The sequence below is a fragment of the Amphibalanus amphitrite genome, unplaced genomic scaffold (assembly GCF_019059575.1).
Source record: "Amphibalanus amphitrite isolate SeventyFive unplaced genomic scaffold, NRLGWU_Aamphi_draft 001885F_arrow, whole genome shotgun sequence".
Taxonomy (NCBI): Eukaryota; Metazoa; Arthropoda; class Thecostraca; order Balanomorpha; family Balanidae; genus Amphibalanus; species Amphibalanus amphitrite.
This window is the reverse complement of record NW_024883378.1, coordinates 15153-33821: the sequence shown is the minus strand read 5'-3', so window position 1 is coordinate 33821 and position 18669 is coordinate 15153. Positions and strand designations below refer to the sequence as shown.

Here is an 18669-nt window from a genome sequence, read left to right as displayed (position 1 = left end):
CTTCGTCTGATCGCCAAAATAATGGTCGCAATCGATTCCTCGGGTCAATATCTAACCTCAATCGAAGGTTCCAGACCTGTGGCTCCTATCCCTCATCCCTTAATCGTCCCTTAAAGGACGGGGCGCGTCAAAAGTGCCCCAAGGCTTCGTCTGATCGCCAAAATAATGGTCGCAATCGATTCCTCGGGTCAATATCTAACCTCAGTCGAAGGTTCCAGACCTGTGGCTCCTATCCCTCATCCCTTAATCGTCCCTTTAAGGACGGGGCGCGTCAAAAGTGCCCCAAGGCTTCGTCTGATCGCCAAAATAATTGTCGCAATCGATTCCTCGGGTCAATATCTAACCTCAGTCGAAGGTTCCAGACCTGTGGCTCCTATCCCTCATCCCTTAATCGTCCCTTAAAGGACGGGGCGCGTCAAAAGTGCCCCAAGGCTTCGTCTGATCGCCAAAATAATGATCGCAATCGATTCCTCGGGTCAATATCTAACCTCAGTCGAAGGTTCCAGACCTGTGGCTCCTATCCCTCATCCCTTAATCGTCCCTTAAAGGACGGGGCGCGTCAAAAGTGCCCCAAGGCTTCGTCTGATCGCCAAAATAATGGTCGCAATCGATTCCTCGGGTCAATATCTAACCTCAGTTGAAGGTTCCAGACCTGTGGCTCCTATCCCTCATCCCTTAATCGTCCCTTAAAGGACGGGGCGCGTCAAAAGTGCCCCAAGGCTTCGTCTGATCGCCAAAATAATGGTCGCAATCGATTCCTCGGGTCAATATCTAACCTCAGTTGAAGGTTCCAGACCTGTGGCTCCTATCCCTCATCCCTTAATCGTCCCTTAAAGATCGGGGCGCGTCAAAAGTGCCCCAAGGCTTCGTCTGATCGCCAAAATAATGGTCGCAATCGATTCCTCGGGTCAATTTCTAACCTCAGTCGAAGGTTTCAGACCTGTGGCCCCTATCCCTCATCCCTTAATCGTCCCTTAAAGGACGGGGCGCGTCAAAAGTGCCCCAAGGCTTCCTCTGATCGCCAAAATAAGGGTCGCAATCGATTCCTCGGGTCAATATCTAACCTCACTCGAAGGTTCCAGACCTGTGGCTCCTATCCCTCATCCCTTAATCGTCCCTTAATCGATGGAATCGATTGCGGCCCTTATTTTGGCGATCAGACGAACCCTTGAGGCACTTTTGACGCGTCCCGTCCTTTAAGGGACGATTAAGGGACGAGGGATAGGAGCCACAGGTCTGGAACCTTCGACTGAGGTTAGATATTGACCCGAGGAATCGATTGCGACCATTATTTTGGCGATCAGACGAAGCCTTGGGGCACTTTTGACGCGCCCCGTCCTTTAAGGGACGATTAAGGGATGAGGGATAGGGGCCACAGGTCTGAAACCTTCGACTGAGGTTAGAAATTGACCCGAGGAATCGATTGCGACCATTATTTTGGCGATCAGACGAAGCCTTGGGGCACTTTTGACGCGCCCCGATCTTTAAGGGACGATTAAGGGATGAGGGATAGGAGCCACAGGTCTGGAACCTTCAACTGAGGTTAGATATTGACCCGAGGAATCGATTGCGACCATTATTTTGGCGATCAGACGAAGCCTTGGGGCACTTTTGACGCGCCCCGTCCTTTAAGGGACGATTAAGGGATGAGGGATAGGAGCCACAGGTCTGGAACCTTCGACTGAGGTTAGATATTGACCCGAGGAATCGATTGCGACCATTATTTTGGCGATCAGACGAAGCCTTGGGGCACTTTTGACGCGCCCCGTCCTTTAAGGGACGATTAAGGGATGAGGGATAGGAGCCACAGGTCTGGAACCTTCGACTGAGGTTAGATATTGACCCGAGGAATCGATTGCGACCATTATTTTGGCGATCAGACGAAGCCTTGGGGCACTTTTGACGCGCCCCGTCCTTTAAGGGACGATTAAGGGATGAGGGATAGGAGCCACAGGTCTGGAACCTTCGACTGAGGTTAGATATTGACCCGAGGAATCGATTGCGACCATTATTTTGGCGATCAGACGAAGCCTTGGGGCACTTTTGACGCGCCCCGTCCTTTAAGGGACGATTAAGGGATGAGGGATAGGAGCCACAGGTCTGGAACCTTCGACTGAGGTTAGATATTGACCCGAGGAATCGATTGCGACCATTATTTTGGCGATCAGACGAAGCCTTGGGGCACTTTTGACGCGCCCCGTCCTTTAAGGGACGATTAAGGGATGAGGGATAGGAGCCACAGGTCTGGAACCTTCGACTGAGGTTAGATATTGACCCGAGGAATCGATTGCGACCATTATTTTGGCGATCAGACGAAGCCTTGGGGCACTTTTGACGCGCCCCGTCCTTTAAGGGACGATTAAGGGATGAGGGATAGGAGCCACAGGTCTGGAACCTTCGACTGAGGTTAGATATTGACCCGAGGAATCGATTGCGACCATTATTTTGGCGATCAGACGAAGCCTTGGGGCACTTTTGACGCGCCCCGTCCTTTAAGGGACGATTAAGGGATGAGGGATAGGAGCCACAGGTCTGGAACCTTCGACTGAGGTTAGATATTGACCCGAAGAATCGATTGCGACCATTATTTTGGCGATCAGACGAAGCCTTGGGGCACTTTTGACGCGCCCCGTCCTTTAAGGGACGATTAAGGGATGAGGGATAGGAGCCACAGGTCTGAAACCTTCGACTGAGGTTAGATATTGACCCGAGGAATCGATTGCGACCATTATTTTGGCGATCAGACGAAGCCTTGGGGCTTTTTGTCGCGCCCCGTCCTTTAAGGGACGATTAAGGGATGAGGGATAGGAGCCACAGGTCTGGAACCTTCGACTGAGGTTAGATATTGACCCGAAGAATCGATTGCGACCATTATTTTGGCGATCAGACGAAGCCTTGGGGCTTTTTTGACGCGCCCCGTCCTTTAAGGGACGATTAAGGGATGAGGGATAGGAGCCACAGGTCTGGAACCTTCGACTGAGGTTAGATATTGACCCGAGGAATCGATTGCGACCATTATTTTGGCGATCAGACGAAGCCTTGGGGCACTTTTGACGCGCCCCGTCCTTTAAGGGACGATTAAGGGATGAGGGATAGGAGCCACAGGTCTGGAACCTTCGACTGAGGTTAGATATTGACCCGAGGAATCGATTGCGACCATTATTTTGGCGATCAGACGAAGCCTTGGGGCCTTTTGACGCGCCCCGTCCTTTAAGGGACGATTAAGGGATGAGGGATAGGAGCCACAGGTCTGCAACCTTCGACTGAGGTTAGATATTGACCCGAGGAATCGATTGCGACCATTATTTTGGCGATCAGACGAAGCCTTGGGGCACTTTTGACGCGCCCCGTCCTTTAAGGGACGATTAAGGGATGAGGGATAGGAGCCACAGGTCTGAAACCTTCGACTGAGGTTAGATATTGACCCGAGGAATCGATTGCGACCATTATTTTGGCGATCAGACGAAGCCTTGGGGCACTTTTGACGCGCCCCGTCCTTTAAGGGACGATTAAGGGATGAGGGATAGGAGCCACAGGTCTGGAACCTTCGACTGAGGTTAGATATTGACCCGAGGAATCGATTGCGACCATTATTTTGGCGATCAGACGAAGCCTTGGGGCACTTTTGACGCGCCCCGTCCTTTAAGGGACGATTAAGGGATGAGGGATAGGAGCCACAGGTCTGGAACCTTCGACTGAGGTTAGATATTGACCCGAGGAATCGATTGCGACCATTATTTTGGCGATCAGACGAAGCCTTGGGGCACTTTTGACGCGCCCCGTCCTTTAAGGGACGATTAAGGGATGAGGGATAGGAGCCACAGGTCTGGAACCTTCGACTGAGGTTAGATATTGACCCGAGGAATCGATTGCGACCATTATTTTGGCGATCAGACGAAGCCTTGGGGCACTTTTGACGCGCCCCGTCCTTTAAGGGACGATTAAGGGATGAGGGATAGGAGCCACAGGTCTGGAACCTTCGACTGAGGTTAGATATTGACCCGAGGAATCGATTGCGACCATTATTTTGGCGATCAGACGAAGCCTTGGGGCACTTTTGACGCGCCCCGTCCTTTAAGGGACGATTAAGGGATGAGGGATAGGAGCCACAGGTCTGGAACCTTCGACTGAGGTTAGATATTGACCCGAGGAATCGATTGCGACCATTATTTTGGCGATCAGACGAAGCCTTGGGGCACTTTTGACGCGCCCCGTCCTTTAAGGGACGATTAAGGGATGAAGGAAGGGAGCTAGGGCAAAATAAATGTCATATTCGTGTTCCCCGTCCCCCAATTGACCTGATGGCACTTTTTGAAGCAATTCTGAATCCGACGCTGTATTCGTTGCTGTTGCTGACGCTAACTTCACGGACATATGGCTTCCAACAGCAAACATTGAAGTCGTCATACACCAAAACACGTCCAACTCAGCTCCCCGAAGCTACTCGCGGTGCCGTACCAGTTGGTTGAAGCTGTCTCCCTGAAGGAAGCGGGCTCTGAGAGGAGTAGAGAGCTCCTTCAGCGTGTTCAGGATCACCTTGTTGACGGTCATCTTCAACACGCACCAGTCGCGGGGGTACATCTGAGGGAAAATAGGCAGTCAGGCTGAGCTACAGGACGGTAGAGCTGAGGGACGGCACGCATCAGCCATGGGGGTAGATCTGAGGGGATAGAGGGTCGGTCCTCAGACTGAGGGGCGGCGCGGAGCGCTGGCACTGCCACAAAACTGCTAGAATGGCAACATGATCAGGTCTTGGTGGCAGAGAAGGTCACAGGAGATCAGCAAAGAGCAATTACTGGTGCGAGTTTATGCCTTTTTACTTTCATATCATTATGTATTACGATCACAATACACCATATACCGAGTAAAATTGACCCAGCAATACAATTACTTATGCTGCACCTAACCCAAAGGTGAAAGGTCATGAACATACTCCCTACCCAGGCGCGGGCCAAGTGACACTTCCAAAATAACTAGAACCCGGACCGATGATCTGGTCGCACAGCCCAGCAAATTCTCACCTGTTCGGTGATGAGCTCCCTGAAGAGTGCCATCAGTCGCAGCAGAAACTGACAGAGCTGCTCGTCGTCCGCCATTTCGGCCCACAGATGGCAGTAGTGGGCCGGCGCCATCAGTCGCAGCAGGGTGGCCAGGGCAGCCACCAGCCGGCCGCACTGCCCGCCGCCAGTCCGCAGGGGGGTCGACTCGAGGGAGAGGACGGCTCGCACCAGCGTGTCGGCGAGGTACAGAGAGAGGATCTCCACCTCCCGGCCCGTGTCGCCGTCACCGTCACACTGGGGGAAAGCAGCAACAGCACAGAATCGTCACAGACCCGTTATAGGACCTACAGGGAGAGTCTACTCTCGGGACTCGTCTCCAGACTCGTCTAACTATTTCTTCATATTGCCCTCCGCTCCATTTACATGATGTTTGATGGGCAAAGCGCCATCAACTTCAGACAGTTTACATGTGCATAAGTTCGCCGGAGTTCTCGTCACCTTGAGCTGCTGGACGATGGTGAGCAGGTCCCCGAGTAGGTCGGTACTGAGTCGAACCTCCTGGCGGTGCCCGATGTGGTACTGCAGGTGCTTACACATCGTCTGTAGCAGCTGGCGGCGGCACTCTGAAGCGGAGGAAGCGGAGCAGCTCAGTTAAACTTTCTAATGGCGATAGGAATTCGATATTTGTCCAAGCAACAATAGCGTTTTTGAAGAGACATTGTGCTGATAAAAGGCTCCTGGTGAGCAGCTTGCATAAGGATGGGTCTCCTATGAAGCCTAGCCAGCTCGACAGACGCTGCAATTCAGCCTGCTCTCCAAACCAATATAAACTCACAATTAGACCGATCCCTGAGTGTTGACTTCTAATTCTGACCCCTGCTGTTGACCCCCAACGCTGACCCCATGCTGTCCGGTGACCTTTAATATGACCCATGTCGTTGACCCTGACCCTCACCTCTGTCCTGAAACAGCTGCGATCCTACCGTGGCCTGCATGGCCTTCAGCTTGGCCTGCGTGACGCACGTCTGGGGGTCGCGCGGCAGGGCCTCGAACATGAGGGAGAGCCGGCGCGCAAGGTCGGCGGCCGGCACCACCGCGGACAGACGGTCGCAGACGGCCGGTACAGACGACAGCAGCGCCACCTGCGATAGATCAGAGTGTTACCAGTGCCTAGTGCCTACGGCAGAGGAGCGCACGAGTTTTCAGACAATTGGTCTGACACCAGCTAATTGCAGAACACAAAAAGCATTACAAGAACATGAGGTAGCCATGTAAAAGTGAGGGGCAATGCGACTGATGTAGATGTGCTACCTTTCACAAAAGCTCTGCAACCAGCCTGGCCTCAGTGCTATCAGCTGCCCTACCTGTGCTATGCCTTCAGTCCCTTTCTATTTATTCGCCCCCACCTGCGTGCTGCTGGCTGCCTTCTCCTGCATACTGTCAGCCACCTTACCTGAGTGCTGACGGCAGCATCGGGCCCCGCGCTGGACAATGTCCTGTTGAACACGTTGAACAGCTCAGCCAGGTCGACCCTGAACGTGTCGTCGGACCCGCCGCCGCTCTGACGCGCCAGCAGCTGGCGCGAGCGGACCACGAACTGGAAGACGAGCTCGAGCGCGCGAAAACAGCGCGCCAGCGGCTCCTGGCGCTCGGCCACCGACACCTGCTCGGCGTAGTGGCGCACGCAGCTCACCAGGCCCCTGAAACACCGGGCAAGGTCATCAGAACTGAAGGTCCCCCAAACCTAGCCCCGTCAGATCATTTGCTCACCACATCTCTGAAACGCCGGATCATCAGACCCGACCCTCCAGACATCCACCAGACCACTGATACACCAGAGTCCAGACCATCACTCACATTCACGCCCACCAGACCCGAAACATAGCAAGCCTGCACAGTGCACACGCGGCCTGATGCATAAGACCCCCGCAACCCCGACACGTAAGACCAGCAGCTCAGCACACCGACCCTACGACTGTGCTCCGTCACCAGAAGCCGATCCAGCTCAAAGACAGCGTTCTCAAGCAATAAATAGTGTAAAGCGATTTTGGAAGTGGCCGCTTCTTATTCCAGCCCTGGGTATGTCGATGGGTAGGTACTTACTTGTAGACCAGGGCGGCGGCGAAGTGGCCACTGACGTAAGCCTCCAGCACGGGTCGGAAGTGCTCGAACCTGTTGTCCTGCAGGTGACTGAATATGCTGACCTGAGGAGAGATATCGTAGCATCGTGTCAACCATTTCGTCATCGTCTGTTTGATGGCAAATTTATCGCTTGCCTACTGTCTTCCCTGCCAGACCGATAATCGCCTCTTTTGATCAATGAACAAACCATCCGCCCTCCCTAGATATAGCTCTCGTAGATATGTCATGTTCAATATGTCATACATAAACGTGACTATTTGTTTCGCTCACCTAACATCACCTTGATTGTCCTGATGATAAACTTTCAAGTTAGCAAACAGGTTCTGGCAAACTTATGCTACCACTTCAAGTGAGTTATTTCAACAAACCGACCATGGCATCACAAAAAAGATTCAGCGCAGACTTTTATGCGGGAGACTAGCTTTGCTAGTTTATCGACGGCATTTTCATCAACTTCCCTGCCTCGCTCAACTCTAGCTGTCATGCCCGTTGCCAGAACTCACCAGGGCCTGAAAGACCAGTCCCGAGTGCTGGGTGGCCGTGCCGTCGTCGTTGGAGAACATGGCGAACAGTGCATCCAGCACGTCCTGCAAGAACTTCATCACCTCCTCTCCCTTCAGCTTCATGACGCGGCTGAGCGTGTCGGCGATCCGTTCCGGGTGCTGCCGCCACTTCAGCAGCGACAGCAGGTCGCCTGGGGGTGGTGGTAAGGGACGGTTGGGGTAAAGGGAGGACCGGTATCACACGAATAATACACTGTTAACTGTGAATAAATCCGACGCAGATAGGCACTGCAAAACCAAGACGAAGGTTCATGAATGCGTTACGTGCAACTACACATGCCTCCAGCTCTACCTCCAATCATATACCTAATCTTTGAAGGTGCATAAACTCCATTTCGCTTGACGGTGAGTAGCACCTAGCGGTATGCATTCTTCGCATGCCGTTTGAAACATAAATAGCAGTAGATGACTGGTCCGCATGAACCAACTGCTACGCTCGACTCAGCGTAGCTTACTGTTTGCTATATACGCTGTCACTAAGATTTGTAAAAGTTTACCTAACTTCGCACTGATCGTCGTCGACTCACCGTTCTGTGTGAGTTTGGTGGAGCAGAGCTGAGTCTGGACCCAGACAGATTCGCGTGCCGACCGATTGAAGTGGTGGTTCCCACCGACCATCGCTTCCGCCTGACCCGAGTGCCACGCCAGGTTCAGGTACGACGCCGGGTTCTGTCGGTCAGAGCACAATATTTATAACATTTACGACTAGAGACTGAACATGCTTAATCGGATATATCGGCAACAGAAGCAGATCAGGCACGCATTTTCACAAGTTAGCTCGACGATTTACACGGCCGGAATTATATCATGCACAACGATCAATGTTTCTTTGAAACTCATTAGCTTCCGCTGTCATGACCCTCAAGAAAGAGCCGTCCTCCCATAGCACACACGCACAAAATAGCGTCATCACCACCAGCAGTGTTCCAAGCACGTCTGAACTACCCACACGAACACGTCGCCTGTCATTTTCAGACGCAGGAGAGCTGCTCCGCCCAGTGTGAGCGGTCATTTATGCACGCTCGGCGGCCGGTAAGTGGACGGTATTGACACAGGACGCGGGAGACGGACATACCGCGGCACGGTCGGTCACAGAGGGACATTGGTATGCCGCGGGTGAGATGGAACTTACTTGACCATGTGAACAGGTCGGGACAAGAGCCATACGAGACTGTACGCGATCCGAGTGGGACGGAATTGGACGGAAAAGGACGGGGTGAGACGGGAAGGGACGGAAAGGACAGGAAAGGACGGCGCGGGACAGGAAGGGACGGGAAAGGACAGAAAAGGACGGGGCGGGACGGGAAGGGTGAGCTGGGACGAGACAGGTCGAAACGGGACGGAAAGGGGCAAGACAGCCAACCAGACATCAAACATAATTCAGCGACATCAAGAAATGGTCTAAGAAAGAACTTAAAGCAAACAGGTCCAATCGACCAACGCCAGCAGTTCATAGCAAACTGTATTTGATCTGCCGGCCGTTACCAGCAGTGTGTGCCCAATGCCCATGTCTCTCCAATCATCTATCAAACACTGGACGAACGCCCCCCCCCCCCCACACACACACACCAGTAGTTAGTGTTATTGTCATCCGTCGTCATCCTCTGTCCCTGTACGACAACCCACCAGCAGTTTGTTCCTGTCGTCACATTTATAGACACAGAGCTGACGCAGTCCGTCGCCGATCGTCGCCCCGTCGTCGTCCATCAGCCGAGCGAACGCGAACGCAAACAGCTTCTGCTCAGCGCGCTCCTTGGCTGCGAAAGGTCACAACAGGTCACAGGGAGGTCATAGAGGTCAGAAGATCACATGGAGGTCACTATGGGGACGAGCGGGTCCTGGAAGGGTTGAGAACGGGGCACAACAGGTCACGGTCATGTGACATCAGGTCATGGAGAGGTCATGAAAGGAAGCAGGTAGGTCGGAGGCGGGTCATTGCAGGTCACATGAAGGTCAATCAGGTCAAAGGAGGGCCACAGCAAGTTACAAAAGGTCACAGACAGATCACAGCAGGTCATCTAAAACGCGTACACTTATTTTACTGAGGTCAACCAAACAGATTCAATATTGAATACGTTAGGCCCAATAGCTGGCTAACCCAGCTATCGCGCCTATCTCCCCGCCCTATCATTCAACCTTCAGTTCACAGCTCGACCCTTCCCATCCCCTCTCCTCCCTTTCACACTTCTGCGTCGCGTCGGGCACTCGTTTCCGCTGACAGACCCGACCAAGTTTCGACAGCCTCTCCCATCATCACCCGTCCGGTCCCATTACACACATCATCACCATCGCTTGTCGCCGTCTTTACCGCTTACCGCCAGCACCGACCGTACACAGCCCACGTCGCCTCGACGGCGGTCAACACGCCCCGTTGCAAAAGAGCTGCGATGACGCGTCGGGGAGCTCTGACCGCCGGCGGCGGCGGTGGGCTGCGTGCCAGCCGGCGGCGGCGAACGCTCCGTGCCCCGGCGGGCGCACGTGCGGACTGGTGCGGTGCAGTCACGGAGACGGATGAATGCAATGAGCGCAATGTATGAACTATGATGCATTGGGTAGACTGCACATATGTCAACGATAGTCAGATGGCTCGCGAAGGCTGAGATGGGGGACATTGACAGAGAAGCTCAGTGTAATGTGAATGTATTTATAAGCGGGTTTATACCTAAAGGGAATATCAGGTAAACAGTCAAGCCATTACAACGGTCAGCGAAAGACGTCATATTGAGTGAGGTACCAAACTATACCCAATTCAAAGCACAAATGTATAGCGTAATAAATCGGAAATGACGGCGGATGTTATAGACCGGCCCAGTGGGGCTGAGAGCAGCCCCTGAATTCCAAGTCTGAAGTGAATGCCACCATCTGCCATCCACGCGAGATCGGTGTCCATTTCCGGTGCTAAAGGCGGGTTCAGACGTCTGTTCAGACGGGCGCGACCCGCCGGTACGCGTGAGAGAGACGCCTAGTCAAGGTTACGGAAACAAACTCCAGAAACGATAACCCGCGCCCCGCTGGGGGGGGGGCAGAATCTGCCCCCCCTACCGTTTTTCGCCAATAACTTCTAAACGCGTTACGCCAGCGACGTCAAACTTTCAGTACCTTATCATACATCAATTTGACACGTTCCCTGAAAATTTGAGCGAAATCCGTCGGAAAATTTTTGAGAAATTGACGTTTTAGTGACGTCATGTTCGCCATTTTCGCCTCAAAAACGGCAAAATTTCAAACGCCGCTAACATCTTCATTTTTAAAGGAATCAAGACGTAACAAAAAAGGTTATACGTGATTCTACTTTGTCTATCAAATGGCTATCTCGGTTTTTTGAAAATTTTGGATTTTGGCCAAAATTTTTCCAAAAAACTGACTTTTTTGGGAAACATTTATAAAATCCAAAATTTTGAGTTTATCGAAAAAACCGGAATATATGTCAAAGAAGTAGTCTATGTGCACCTACATACCAATTTTTAGAAGAATCGGTTCAAAAATGTGGGAGTGATTCAAAATTTTATGACGTCACGACACACAAAATTTTTGAAAAATGATTTTTTTGGAAGTTCGGGACCTCGTACGAAAACAAAAATAGCACCAATCGATTCGCCGTGAAAAACTGCATCGGATAGACACCTTTTTAGGCCTTAACAACCAACTTCAAAATTTGACCTCATTTGACCTGACCTTGACCTGACCTCGACCTGAAATTCATCCAGAGGTGGTCCATATCACTTATTGAGTGTGCCTATTGAATTCCATGAGTAAAATGACCCATAAAACATGTGTCGCACATGCCCTTTTCTATATTTTGTTTTTGGTGACCTGACCTGACCTGACCTGACCTTGACCTTGACCTTTGAATGACATTATGTGCAACAAATATTGTTTTGGTAGTCTAAGAACACATTTTGGGCAATCAGTCTCAGTCCATTCTTCGGCAACTACGGTGCAAGGCCGATACTGTAGAAACTTGCATTTTGTACCCTTGACCTGACCTTGACCTGACCTCTGACCTTTTTAAGCAAAAAAATTTGGGCTCTTAAGATCCGCCTTGTTGAGAGCTTTCGATTGCCGTTTTCCCCGTCTTTCTACGACCATCGGTTCGGAAGTTAGACAGGGGGGGCAGAATCTGCCCCCCCCCCCCCAGCAGGGCGCGTATGGCTGAATAGCCCAGCGGGGCGCGGGATAACAAACGGATGTGACCCGGCCGGCCGACACACAGACGGCAGTGTGAGTGTGAGGAACACCGGTGTTACCAGGCGAGAGCTGACGTCACAGCCAGCGCTGCCAGATAGTGGAGACACGGCGCGGTATACACACGGGGTGGGGTGTGTTGCCAGACCGCAGAACCGGCGGTTTACATAGGTGACGGCTAAAGTTATCTTGGGTGACGCATGGGGATAGTGTGTAACCGAGCCCAAGCGACTGGGACCTTTGTCTGCGACCCCAGACCGCACATATTTGCGCTATGACGGCCAGATAACAGCCGAGAGATAGGGATAAAACGGCCCGAATCGCCTTTCGGACAACCGCAGAGCGCAGCTAAAGCGTGTATAAAGACGTAAGCATTGTAAGTGCGGTGAAGAGATATGCACTTTAGCTGGACGGCGAATCTCAGCGATTTTCTGATAAAGGATTCGATGGTTAATGAATTATTACCGTCCGGGTACGACATCCAAAGTTGGGAATGAAAAACCACAACGATACGTGCCTATTTAGGACCGGAGCACAACACAATATTATTTGGAATCACAAATATTTGCAGGAATGTTTCAGGGAGAGCATTAGGTATTTGCTAATTAACTTAACATAATCCGTTTTATATTTCATCTTGCATAGAACGCAAACATATACACTAACACTATACACAAAGCTTTTCAGCGCATGTGCGATAACGGTGGAAGAGTGTCATTTATGTATGCAGCTTTTCCCGGCTCCTTCTCTAGCAAACATCGAAAATAACTTTTCCAAATTCCATGACATCCACAACGGACTTAGTGTCGGAATTTTCTTAGGACTTGCATAAAGCAGCTGGATTGTAACCCGGGTTTACCCATGGACGCATGCAGATACTGCAGGACTGACCCGCAGTTGCCTTACGCAAAACTGCTGGAGCCGACCCGCAGTTTCCCATTGGACAAACTGCTAAAGTTAGCAAATAATTACTACCGGAGAAGCTTTAGCTGAACTTACTGCTGGAGCAGTGGCTGAACTCGAGTCGCACGTGGGCGGCGCCGAACAGCTCGATGGGCACCGCCAGCCGGATGGTGTCGGCCCAGCGCGGGGTGTTGTTGTGGTACAGCACTGTCGAGCTGTACCGCTGGGTACCCGGCTGGCCGGCGGCGCTTACAATGCAGTCCTGGGGAGACGGCAGTTCAGCGTGTTAGTGGTATTGTAGGGACAACAGCGGTGACTGATGGTGCGGGGATTATTGAGAAATGTGGCTGAGGTAGCTTGTTGCGATTCACGAATTTCTGTAGCACAACAATTATCATTCTTATTTCTAATTACAACTACAAAAAAAATAATACGTCAAACACTCAACAATGCCTTAGCAACGACACAAAAATAATATGACTGATTTCCTGGAGCACATGTTTTAATCGCGGATTTAGTCCGCAGAAAGTCGTACACAGACATCGTGCCGACTCTCCAGACCGCGTCCCGTGCCGTCCGTCTTACCTCCACTAGCCGTCCGTCCCCTCGTTCCGCCTCACCTCCACCAGCCGTCCGTCGGCGCGCACCACCATCACCGCCACCTCGATGTTCTTGCCGGTCGACTTGCCGCCTCTCTCGAACTCGGCACGGTCCAGCGTCAGGTACAGGTCGTTCCTGAGGGGAGAGTAATTTACCGTCAGGAGTACAGGTCGTTCCTGAGGGGAGAGAGAGTAGTTTACCGTCAGGTACAGGGCGTTCCTGAGGGGAGAGCAGTTTACCGTCAGGTAGGTACAGATCGTTCCTGAGGTCGGAATACCATAGCGTCCGGTACAGGTCGTTCCTGAGGTCAGAGTACCATAGCGTCAGGTACATATCGTTCCTGAGGGACTATTACGATTTACGATGGCGTGAGTCAGGTACAGGCCGTTCCTACACAGAGGCACAGTGGTCATGAGGAGAGACGTAGCGTCAGCTCTCTTCTGCCCGCCATCTCTGCACCATGCGCTCCTTGCGTGAAGGTCAGGCCATGTCAGCTCTTTGAGGGGCTGTTCGCGTGGACAGATACACAGGTAACTCTGCCCTATCCCGGACCCGATTATACTGCGGCAGTAGCGGCGCCGCGATCTGCGCCGATATCGTCTCGTGGCGCGCCGCTGCGCCGCCACTCGTCCCTCCGGCGCCACAGCCGCCTCAGCAGCGCTGTGTTCAAGGCGGGAGCGACAGTAGCTGTAGTCTGGGGGGGGGGGGGGGGGCTGGCCACAACTACTCAGAGATGGATATCGGATGATCGGAATCCGAGGAATGTCGGGACAGGAGTGCGGTCAGGTCTGATTCCTGGAACGCATGGCGAAGGAATCGAAGGCACTTGTAATCACTGATCTGTACTGAATTTTTAATGAGTGACCATCTGTCGCGTCTTCGGGGCAGTCTGAGCGGCTTCAGAAGGAAATAAACGAAAATCGAAATGCTGTTACACACCTCAACTCGCAAAATAGCTGAAGAGGTGAAACCCTGAAAAACGTGTAGCGTGAAGCTTGTGGACGAACGGAACACGTTCCGTGCAATAGGACGTTGCTATTAAAACGCAAGCAATCGTCATCATCAATCAAATAAACAATAAGATACCTATGAGGCGACACTCACCTAACATCTCCGGGCATGATGACGTCCGGAAATCCAAGTTTTCTGGCGATGGCAGCGTGTTTCAGCAGCAGGGGATGGTCCCGCACCAGGTGCGATTGGCTGCCGTTCAGGAGTCGCAGCGACAGAGACAAACCTGCGGATAGCGCACACGAGACACACAGTCAGTAGATACAGAGGCGAAGCAGAAAACCATCCGAGCCCGGACATACCGTGGGTGGATTCCACAGTCACTGAGCTATTCTATTGTCCCGTGTTTATTGCCCATTGCATTCATCCATGTCGTTTGGGAGATAACATAAATATTTACTTTCAGTGCAAGACAAAAATGGGAGACAATGCGCTTCATTTAATTTTTTATTCGGGCAGTGAAGTCTAGGTGCTTGAGTAAAGTGAAGTTCGAACTCAATTCGTGCTCTTATTCAATGCGGCATGGTGAGGGAGAGCAGCCAGCAGCAGCCCTTGACCTCTGGAAGCCCCGCTGACCTATCCGCCGCTGCACTGACCGTAGCTGCCCTGCCCGGAGAGCGGGCTCAGCTTGCTGGCCTGTCGGATGATGAGTTCGTGCAGCTGCCCGAACTCCCGCTCCTCAGCCTGCTGTAGCCGCACGGTGAGCTGGCGTTCAGTCGCCTCCCGGCCTCCCAGAACGTCCCACAGACAGACGGCTGCACAGCCCAGCGGCCGCCGCAGGCGCTGGGGCCCCGCGCGCCGCCCGGATTCGGCCGGAAACATGCGACCCAGTCGGAGGGCGCGCACTACCAGGTGCAGGTCCGGCGCGTGGTCCACGTCACCCAGATCCTGAAGGAAGGGGGGAAACGGTCAATGCTGCAGAAGAACGGAGGCGAGAAAACGGTCACACCTGGCAGAACGATGTCAGGGAAACGGTTGCAGATACTGAATTTGCGTGAGCACTTTCGCGAGGGACATGGTTGCTATGAATAGATGGACGCTTGCTGTTTGCTAAATAATGCAATTTTCGCTCAATCAAATACAAATTGAATGCGCTGCATTGAGAAAGTCGTGTAGAAAATGCATTCGTGACTCGGCACTTGTGACAGAAAGCTCACCAATAATGAATAATTTTTCAATCAATGCCTGTGTTGCACGAAACCGTGACAACGCTAACAGCTAAATAAAAATGTTCAAAGGAAAGGTTCAAACGGGTTAGGTGTCTCGTGAACGACAAAAAGGACCGACACTTCGACGATAGTGAAGCAAGCTTAGGTATGTCGATGTAGCTCAGGTGCTGGCTTATGGAAAAGGGGCAACAGTCCATTGGAAACATAGCAAAGGCAGGCAGCTGAAAGAAAAACGGCATTTCATGAACATTTGGTATAAAAACCGATTTGGGCCAACAAAAAAAAAACTTTTTTTCTGGAAACGTACTTTTAATTATTAAATAAATCAGTTTCCTTGCGTGACGTAAACATGTCGGGCGGCACAATTTTGAACAATCACGATCGACCTTTTTGATGAACGGTCACATGCATGTGAACGTTCGTCAACAAGACTAATTGTTAGCGAGACATCCTCCGATTACCGAGTTTGATTCAGCGCCGACGGTCTGGCGCCCTGTAAGCGTAGCACACCAGCCTGCTACCGTATTCAGCCCATGAGTCATTGCCATGCACGTGCGGCTGCCAGCCCAGTGTGATCGGTGTGAGACGCGACACCATCGGCACAGTGGGACGCCTTCCGCGCTACTCAGCATGGCTGCGGCGTGTCTTTGACGAAGTGGCAGCACAAGTTCCCCATCCGACACGTCCCCGAGATACATATCTGCGGCTTGCGCGCGCCGGGAGGGGTGAGAAGGTAGTAAGGTACGAGTGGGAGTGCAGTGGTTTTATTGAAGGTACGCAGAACGTGTTAGTCGTTTAGATACACGCAACTGCAGAGGTGCTAATAAAACCCGTCAAGATCAACTGCATCTACAAAAGGGATAGTTTCTGTGCCTCCAAAAGCCTAAACTTTCACATTCAGATGTCACGTAAAAAAAAGAGCACGTTCAAAAAGCAGCGCCCTTGTCGTGATCACCCAGCCTCTTATACACTGATCTATCGTGTAAAAATACAGCCGTATTACCTGAACTTATGCAAAAGACGTTTCCCAAGACAGATGCTCGTATGTCGAGCGATGAAGTCGCTATATCCACCCATTAGTCACTTCCCGGTGTATCGAATGCACGTTTAACACTGCTTAACAGCAGCGCTGCATAACATCATCTTACAACGTCTAACGCTTTTGAAAACGATGATTGCAACTGTAACTGGCAGCCTAGAAGTGAGTAAAAGAAGGAAAGAAAGAAAGAAAGAAAGAAAGAAAGAAAGAAAGAAAGAAAGAAAGAAAGAAAGAAAGAAAGAAAGAAAGAAAGAAGGAAAGAAGATGATACCTAATCGAAAAGATGAGACAGGTATCGTTGTTTACTTACCGTAAAGACTGCTGAGTTATTGTTGGCAGACTTGTTGCAGAAAGGCTTGGAGCCATCTCGCGATATCAAAACCACAAATCGCTCACTGTCGAAAACGAAGAGAATACCATGTCAGAGCAAGAGCGAGACAAATAAAAAAGTTATACTATATAACACTCAAAGCACCTAACAGCAACAGAGGTCGAGATCTTGGGGGGGTCGGGGGGGGGGTCCAGGACCCCCCTGAACACGAATTACTGATATGTAAGTCAATGGTACTGCATCCAGCCCGCCTCTATCTGCCCGGCCTGGACCCCCTCCCCCTTAAATTTTGACAGATCTCCACCCCTGAACAGCAGAACACTAATTTATGTGGTAGAGCAAACTCAGCATACAAAGAAAACGTTCAAATTTATAACCCACGTAGCTAGTTAGCTTTGATACGAAATCATTTGTCAAAACGACAGTAATTCAGCGATCCTGAGATAGGTAGTCACCAATCCACCATGGGCGTCTCACCTGATAAACCTGGCGCGTTTGGCGTCGTACAGGGAGAAGTCGAGCTCCACATCTTCGACGATAGGGTAACAGAACTCGCTCACAGACAGGTGCAAGTTGTGATTGGTCACTGTCGGCTCTGCTGGCTTCTTCTTACGGAGCGTGCCCCGTATCTGAAAGAAAATAAGCGCAGGGGTTAATTACAAAGGCTTCTTTTCAATGTGACTCGGAGTGATGGAATGTGACTAATGCGGTTACGGAATAGGTACAACATTAATTGGAAAGCAAAATAAATCGAAAGTAAGTCATTTTTACCGAAAAATATCGATATAAAAAAGTTAAAATGTCAAATACAGTAACGTTTATGTCCTGATAACACATTGAACAATTAATGCTAGTTTCAAAGCCACTTACCGACATCCCTTGTGACGTTTCCAGACTTTGCGAATGCTGGAATACCATAAGAGGTTAGAGGCGTTAAAATCGGGCGAAATAAAATATGCGCTTATCACTGGATAGTGAATATTGAATTCCTATACTTTTGATTACGAATGTTTGTCCTATTCTTTGGATAAATGCACTCGGCAATACAAAACATTAAGCAAAATATACGTTCAAAATATACGTTCATTCGTTAATTGCTACGAAAGGTAAACCAATACTGCATAGGTATTGCATGATGAGCTGCTAGATACATATACGTTGTCTGTTTCACTTTGTTCCGTTTGTCTACAGCGCCAGTTTGTGCGACTGGTGGTGTCGCACTCACCACGCGATGGAGGTCGACGACGGAGATGGTCTCGGGGTCCACCATACAGCCGTCCATGCGGGGCACCAGGTCCAGACCCAGCCGTCTGTGGCAGAGACAGAGATGAACGGTCAGATAATGCATGAGGCAGACATAGGGACTGTCGGAACACAGAATACACGTCAAATAGCGTGGACGCCTTTTTTTAGTAGGTACGAAGCCACATTCATAAAAGTGAGGAAAATACGAACTGAGAAACTTTTAGAGAGAATCCCCTCGCTTGGTCTTCAGCGTCCGATACCACCCGTATGGATATCCCAATGCATTTGCCTACATTTCGAATATAGGCAACAGCTCAACAAAATCAAGTTTTCGGTTGAAAGCTGGTCTTCAGCTGCAAGGAGTGCGTATCCTGTGCAAATACGCTTTTGCGTGCCGGACTGAAGAGTGAGCAATAAATCATCGTTATTAGCCGCGCTGTCCTAGAACATAGCTATCTATAGTCCATACCTTCTAGGTCAA

The 18669-nt window shown here is 51.0% G+C and overlaps 1 protein-coding gene across 1 annotated transcript in view; it reads right to left on the bottom strand.

The window, feature by feature from the left end:
* Positions 1-18253, bottom strand: part of LOC122375646 (dedicator of cytokinesis protein 3-like) — a gene marked incomplete at its 5' end in the record, with an annotated part of 33631 nt that extends 15378 nt beyond the window's left edge. The window contains 17 exons of the mRNA XM_043355124.1: positions 4459-4581; positions 5022-5294; positions 5499-5623; positions 5956-6142; positions 6454-6700; positions 7104-7204; positions 7646-7836; positions 8233-8374; positions 9332-9462; positions 12890-13055; positions 13414-13528; positions 14498-14630; positions 15001-15292; positions 16923-17007; positions 17421-17572; positions 17814-17849; positions 18169-18253. Coding sequence (XP_043211059.1) covers positions 4459-4581; positions 5022-5294; positions 5499-5623; positions 5956-6142; positions 6454-6700; positions 7104-7204; positions 7646-7836; positions 8233-8374; positions 9332-9462; positions 12890-13055; positions 13414-13528; positions 14498-14630; positions 15001-15292; positions 16923-17007; positions 17421-17572; positions 17814-17849; positions 18169-18253 — 2584 coding nt within the window. The remainder of the gene's footprint in view (positions 1-4458; positions 4582-5021; positions 5295-5498; positions 5624-5955; positions 6143-6453; positions 6701-7103; positions 7205-7645; positions 7837-8232; positions 8375-9331; positions 9463-12889; positions 13056-13413; positions 13529-14497; positions 14631-15000; positions 15293-16922; positions 17008-17420; positions 17573-17813; positions 17850-18168) is intronic.
* Between the last annotated feature and the right edge of the window lie 416 nt (positions 18254-18669).